Source organism: Solanum tuberosum, unplaced genomic scaffold (assembly GCF_000226075.1).
Source record: "Solanum tuberosum cultivar DM 1-3 516 R44 unplaced genomic scaffold, SolTub_3.0 scf00126, whole genome shotgun sequence".
NCBI classification, from domain to species: domain Eukaryota; kingdom Viridiplantae; phylum Streptophyta; class Magnoliopsida; order Solanales; family Solanaceae; genus Solanum; species Solanum tuberosum.
The window spans coordinates 923945-931328 of NW_006239051.1; the positions used below are offsets into that span (position 1 = coordinate 923945).

Consider the following 7384-nt stretch of genomic DNA (forward strand, 5'->3'; position numbering starts at 1 on the left):
AAACGTGGGTGTAGGCTGAAAATAGGAGTGAAATATTTACGTATCCGGAAGATTTTATGAATTGGGGGAATTAAGAGATTTTTGAAATTTTTAAAAAAGATGGGGATAAATGGATATTAAGGTAAGTAAATGTGACCTAAGTAATTTTCCCAATTTCTATTTCAACACATTTTAATATCTCTAATCTCAACCCAACCCACCCATTTTACACTCCTAATGTATATACTTAACATACATATGATATACACAATTATATATTTGTTGTGTATCATCTTATATGTACAGTGATACATAGGATATCTAGTAAACATTGTATCATCTTATATATACAATGATACATAGGATATATAGTAAACATACACAACGACATACACAAAAATATTCACCAAACATCCACCAGACATTCAGTGAGATACATATAATACACATACATCTATTTCCACCTTCAAACCACCACCACAAAATTCACCATAGCCACCACTAACACCCCGTAATGACTTGTACATGTATGCTAAGTTGACGATGATAAAATTACTTGAACTTGAAAGATTTAAAATATATTTGAAATGGACTAAAAAGAAAAATTAAACAAACAAATTGAAACTAGTAGTATATATAGGAGATTGAAATATAAGATTACTACATATCGAAGAAGCCTATCATTTCCTTTGTACAAAATGATGTTTTCTTGCTAATATGCCTTGAGGATTGAAATATAAGATATTGCTACAAACAAACTAATATACAGGAAAAACAAGTAACAATCATGTACAAGAAGGCAAGCATTACAACATACTAAATATACTTGCTATAAATATACTTACTTATCTTCAGCAGTAAAATCTGGTTCAGCTGGTTTCTGAAGCAAAATGGGCGATATCCTATCTGCCATCCTTGCTTTCTTTGCAGTATTACGCCGCAAAGCACGAAGTGCATTAGCAGCAAATCGTGATGCATAGATAGTAGCACCCAAACTTGGCGAGCTACCACCTCCCTTTGCTAATGCATCTTGTAATCTGTTTTCTTCTTCGCAAAGAGATTCTTCTAGCTTCTTCCTACAATGACGGCGCCATGCTGCTTGTATGAAGCAAGCCGCCCAGGTTCTCCATTGCTGCGAGTAAAACCTAAAAGTATGGCGGAGTTGCTTGCTATGAAGTCTCCGGAACTGAGAGGCTACAAATTTCAAATCATCGGCCACTAGAGCAAATGCTTCAACTTCTGAGAGCGCTTGGACAGTTCGGGTTGAGATTGGGAGGTTATTTGATGGATGAGGATCCAGAGCCCAAGTAAGAAGCTCTTCTCCACAAAAATCACCAGCTTTTAAATAATCAGAGTTAAAAAACCCTGTCCTCCCTCCATTAGTGGTTACAGTCAATAGTTTGCCCCGCATTATAAAAAGCATCTCATCAACCGGATCACCTTCACGCACAATGAAGCTGTTCTCTGTGTAAAGGACAGGCCTGAGACGGTCACATAGTGCATCCAGGAGTTGCTCATCCATTTTTTCAAACATTGGAACCTTCAAATTGTAACCAAAATCACATACTACTTACGAAATTAATACAAGTAAATTGAAACATAAATTGAAAAAAAAAAACTTATAACCTAGCTACTCACAGAAAACCTTACTACTGCAGAAGTCATTAGGTGACGATGACATACATAGAAGAACAAGAAAGAATATTTTATCGAGTTGCAAAGCAGGAATAACACAACGTACCCTCATGAGCAAAGCCAAACAAAGATGGCGCTTTATATCTCTTCTGAGATCTTTAGGCAGGTTGAGGATCAGATTCTCTTCATCAACACCCCTAGTTTCCTGCCACTTATATTGCTCATAGCGCCTGATCCTCTCCCGGAGGTGCTCAGGGAGTAAGCGGTGAGACATCCACTGCTCTGCATCTCGTCTTTTCACCCTCATCTCTTCTAGCCTGAGTGTTGTGGACTGCAGATACGTCTGTCACACCACAAGTACTTCAGTTAATCAGAACATAGTGGACACTGAAAATTAATTATGACCACCGAGTCAAAACAATATCCTATCAGTTAGCCTATTCCCGGGCTGAAAAAACTTGCCACCTACCTCTCATCTATCTTAGTTGTTTTAACCACATTAGGCACATCAAGAATAATCAGTACATTTATAATGGATATAATGAGAATTCTATAAAAATCATTTCGCAGTTGTAAGACAAATCTGAAAAACAATCATTTTTGGTGTGTACTCAAGTGTATATGACAATTGGTGATTGCCTGAACTTTAACATAGAACTGAAAATGTGATGAGGCTACCTGCATGTTTCCAATGAGAAATGAAAATAGCACCAAGCCAGCGATGGAAATGAAAACTGCAAAGCAAATTTCCCAGACATAGGTACTTGTTTCGAGGTTTTGACCGAGGGAACTGCAACACAAAGAAGCAAAGTATCAGTTAGAATGAAAGCAAACAAAAGATCCAACTGAAAATGAACAGCACACAATTGGAGCTCCACAGAGATATTCTAGTTATGAAATGTAAAGGTCAACCAGGGATAAAAAGCTAAACCTATTAGAAGTGCTTAGGAAGTTTGACATATAAACAATGACTGAACAAAAGAAAGGCTAATATGAAACTAAGAAAGACAAGACTGTTGTTCCTTAATAATGAGGAAAATGACTTCTCTAATGGGAGTAGGGAAAAAAAGTTGCAGTAATGACATTCCACATTAATTGTGTCCTCTAACCCTCTAACACACCTCATCTTCACCCCCAACCCCCTTTTGCCCCTCACCTCACCGTCCCACACCCCTATCTCCCATAGTATTTGTCCAAATTACATACAAATGTTTTTAGGATAATATTTTTTGCTTGCCTACCGAACACAAGAAAATAAGTAAGAATACCACTTATTTTCCTAGAGAACAGTTTTCATGGAAAACATTTTCCATGATAACGAACACACACCTAGTCTTTAAAGATCCTTTTAACCTCATTGCACTCAAAATACAGATATTTTTACTAAGGTTTTCCCTCAAATTTGGATATCAAAGATGTTATAAAACAACTTATCCTGAAAAAAGAACTTTTCCAGGCCATTCTTTATGGACATGTAGAGATATTTTTGCACATAAAACCATGCTTTTGCATGTCTTGCACTAGCAGTATCAGCGAAATGGGCTTGTTTGTCCAAGTATTCATCTCCTACCCTCCCCTCACCGAGGCATGTCAATATTAGAGACCAATATGAAATCTTTTAAAAAGAGACTAGCCAAATGTTCTAGCATCAAATTAAGTACAGTGCACTGAACCCACAGATACAACAAATAACCCACAAGCTAGCCCCAAAAGGAGTTTCCTACTCTTCCTACCTCTGTTTCCAATATATGGCTTGTGAGCAGCAGCATAATTCATACAAATATGGTTAGACATAGCAATGAGCAAGAGTATCAATAGCAAACATGCAGGTAAATATGCAAAACTCAAGTACACAGAGATAGCATACCTCAAGTTCTGCAAACCCCACCAGAAACAATAAAAGAACTTCTGTGGAAAATCCATTGATTCCACAACACCAGACTTTAGGGCTTCATGGAATATTCCAAAATCAAAAAGCGTTGTATTTGGTGTCTCTATAGGACATGAATCATTCAGCAATTTTATGAAATCTGTATGATCATCATCACAGTACAATGAAGAATGATGACAAGCAGATGTATTTCCACATGCTCGTTGCCAACAAGTAGATTCACGTTCAATAGAAAACAGGTACCAAAAGGCTCCAAGTACCTAAGAAAGCCGATTATGACTCATTATATGCATAATGTTTCAGCAATAATAGTGTGCCAAGTATAAGATAATGACTAAACTACTTGCTAAAAAATATTACTGAATATCTGTAGATGATATGTTTGCATGACAGAGAAAACTTATGATACAGTCATCCCAAAAGTAATTTTCAAACACATTTAAACTAGCAGAGTGCATAGTCTCTGAGTGTTTCAGAACTTAAATCAAGCTTATCACAAACTTACATGACTGGCAAGCATATAAAGAAGGAGATTAAACGCAGCTCCAGCCCATGCTGTTTCAGTGAGTATGCCAGAAGTTCTAGTGACTTCCTTATATAAAGGGTATACTCGAAGGAGCCTTGGAATATATTGGAAGAAGACGACAAATTTCAGCAAAGTCTTTGTATTCAAAGATTTAGCACCCCGCAATTTTGGAATGACAACTAAAATTGCAACCTGAAAAAAAACAGGAAAGAAACATGAGTTTAAACAATAAATATAGGATTTGTATTTGCATAGTATGAGCTGCATGGTTTTAGTTATCAAACTAGTCCCTGTCGCAGTACAATCTCTTTCACAACTCAAGTCTAGCTTTAAAACATACAACACCCTTAACATCATAAGTGCATGACAACACAAAAGTTCACAAAATCATCCAATGCCAAAAAATGCACCATATCATAGAAATCTACCTTCTCCACGACAGATGGAATCATGGTTTGTTTAAAGCAGCATAAATCTTCGACACAATTGACCAACCACGTGTCAATTTAGTAAAATAAGAATATTCTTTAAATCAAAACTGAAATAACAATTGAAGAGAAGTCACTCTAACCTGTGGTAGAGGAAGAACTGCAAGAATATCTATTAAGAAGTAAGAGGACAAGTATCTCTTTGCTATTTCCCACGCATCTTCAACCAAAACGCCTCTTCCAAATACACGTGATGAAGGGGCGATGAAACCAGTACGAAATTGAAGCACAATATGGAAAAGGTAAAAGATATCAGTGATGGAACGCAAAACACTAGCTGTAACCTCCATTTTTCTATCCAAATGCAGGCATTTGTTGTTATTATCAATCACTGGAATGTAAAAGAACAAAGGATCCAAGGAGATGGCAATTACACAGGATAATACAAATATTTTGTTCCACTTCTGAAGAAAAGGTCCTTGAGGATCAAGCATCTTGTTTTCTGATCCCAAACTTTTGGCCAGAAGGCAATTTAAACAAGAACTTAAGGCATGTATTATGCTTTTAATCCTTCCAGAACCACTTTCCAGGGCTTTGTGTAATTCATTGGAGAACACTCCAAATTTGCCCCCGTGTGCTCCATCTTTATATGTAAAATTCCCCTCTGAGCTTTTCTCTGAGTTCCAATCCTGAAACCTGCATAGAAATCAATTGAAGTGTAGAAACAAGCTTAGAGTCGGACATCTCAGCAAATTGATCCACGTTTAATATAACTTTGCTACATTAAATTACAATGGAATAGTTAATTCGCATCAAGTAGGTTAAAGTCTATGTTACAAGATCGAATTTACCAAAATAAAGTAATCCTACATAAAACCAGAATATGGGACGGATACACAGCTTTTCTCTTTCCTACAAATTCCATAATTAGTTTATTCTCCATTCCCTCTAATCTGTTCACTCGTTCAATTTTCTCTTCTGTGTCAAATGCTTACATTAAGACAAGTGAAACTAGTTCAATATGCTTCCTAAACAAAAACATCCAGTGGATAGCATATAAGATAAACAAGTGAACAAATAAAAGGGGTTTCCCAGGTTCACAGAAACTGACCTCACAAATTTCTCTTGCCGGTGATTCATAACTTAAGTCAGTGCATCAAACTGTTCCAACAGGCAGTAAAACGGCAGCCTAGTGCACTAAAACTCCTGCTATGCGCGGATCCGTGGAGGGGCCGAACCACAAGGGTCTTTGTTCCAAGAGGCAGTAAGCTTCCAAAATCCTTCAAGTGACGACAGGTTTCTTCATAAAAACCACTTCGAGTAACACATCCAGGACCTACATAGCATTCCCTAAAAAAATTTATCTCCTCCCATATTATAACAGTAAAACCAGAAACCTCATGATATATTTCCTTTGAAGATGCATGATCGGAATACTTTGAGATGCTGTCACATGCAAAACTCTTCGCACAAAAATCACAAAATTTAGAATCAAGAACTGAACTTGCTTAGTCAGTTATAACATAATCTTTTCATCAGCACGGAGGAAGCCAAATATTCAATAGAAAATGTTTACACTTAACACAGCCTTAGAGAAAGTAAAATAGGAGCCTAAAAATTGCATTCGAGTTCAACGACATCGAAAACTCCAACTTCCCACAAGGTCAACTAATCTAATTGAAGACATCTACATCGAAGAAAATATTCACAACATTAATACCTTTATCAGATATAATCAATCATCTAATACATCAAAACATAAAGCAAAATATTACCTTTATCAAATATAATAACCAAACATAAATCAATTTCTTCATTTCTCAAAGTTATTGTACTTGAAACATTACGTCAAACAAATTGTAGTCCACAATCAACGAAAACAAGGTTTTCCCCAAAACACGTCACTAAACAACTGTCAAATTAAACTCAACCAACAAGAAATTAGAAGTATAATTACAAATATTAACCACTTGAACAAGACAATACAGTGTAATTTAAATTAAATTTCACAAATTTCAACCATACGAATCAAACAAGTAGTAATTTCAACAATATTGAAGTGAAACGTAGATACATACCGAATCAAATTTTGCGGAGACAAATTGTACAGTACAGCAAGAAACAACTAAGATTTTTCAGAGAGAAGACGAAGACGATGATAGAGTGAAGGAAGGTTCCCGGAGACTTCTTCTGTAGGGCTGATTTTGAATTATTTTTTTTCTAAATAGATATTATCAATCAACTTGTCTTTTTAACGGAAAAAAAAAATATAGAGGGAGAAAACAAAAAAGACGGGTCAATGGGTCATGGAGTCTATTAAAGTCCACGGCAAGTATTTGAACCGGTTCTTTGTCTTAACGGTACTTGTTTTCCAAACTAACGGCGACGGCGCGCTTGCTTGTTTTTTTTTTTCTTTTATTGGTTTTGTTTTTTTGTTTATGATATTGGAATTAATTTCATATCTTTCTTTAAGCAAAGTATAAAAATGTCAATGACTCTCAATGAAGAGTCTTTATATTTGCAGTGTTTAGCGTACAAAAATAATATTAGTGGATGAGAAAGATGGCTTTTTTTTTATATACAAATTTAGAAACATAGACAATTTTTAATGTAATATAATTTTTTTGAAAAATTGGTTGAGTATTTATTTATGAATAATTATTGATATTAGCGATACTTTTTAGTTATAGCAATACAACGATAAATTTGCATTATGTGTTAAAGTAAATTATGCGTGCAGTCTAAATATATTTTAAGTGTTTTGAAATATATTATGATTGTTTAGTAAGAAATTGACATTATACGTGTATTAAAGTGTGGGATAAAAATATTATTCATCAATAAAATTTGTATTATATGTGTTTTATAAATTTGTTCTCTATAATACGTAGTAAAATTGTATTGTAGGTGTTAAGTGAAAAAAAG

The 7384-nt window shown here is 35.2% G+C and overlaps 1 protein-coding gene across 1 annotated transcript; it reads right to left on the reverse strand.

Annotated features, from left to right (window-relative positions):
• Positions 1-610: 610 nt before the first annotated feature.
• LOC102583090 (cyclic nucleotide-gated ion channel 1) lies at positions 611-6694 on the reverse strand. The gene is made up of 8 exons (XM_006350508.2): positions 6538-6694; positions 5571-5795; positions 4603-5155; positions 4011-4223; positions 3482-3765; positions 2293-2404; positions 1721-1957; positions 611-1519 (listed from the first exon to the last, which is right to left on the reverse strand). The coding sequence occupies exons 2-8, from the start codon at positions 5597-5599 to the stop codon at positions 821-823; spliced, it is 2127 nt and encodes a 708-aa protein (XP_006350570.1). The 5' UTR covers positions 5600-5795; positions 6538-6694; the 3' UTR covers positions 611-820.
• Between the last annotated feature and the right edge of the window lie 690 nt (positions 6695-7384).

Coding starts and splice junctions, on each gene's coding strand:
- LOC102583090 (XM_006350508.2), bottom strand. CDS start 5,599: ATGAATCACCGGCAAGAGAAATTTGTGAG. Junction 1,958..2,292: donor TTCTCATTGGAAACATGCAG/GTAGCCTCATCA, acceptor GTGGTGTGACAG/ACGTATCTGCAGTCCACAAC. Junction 1,520..1,720: donor GTTTGGCTTTGCTCATGAGG/GTACGTTGTGTT, acceptor TACAATTTGAAG/GTTCCAATGTTTGAAAAAAT.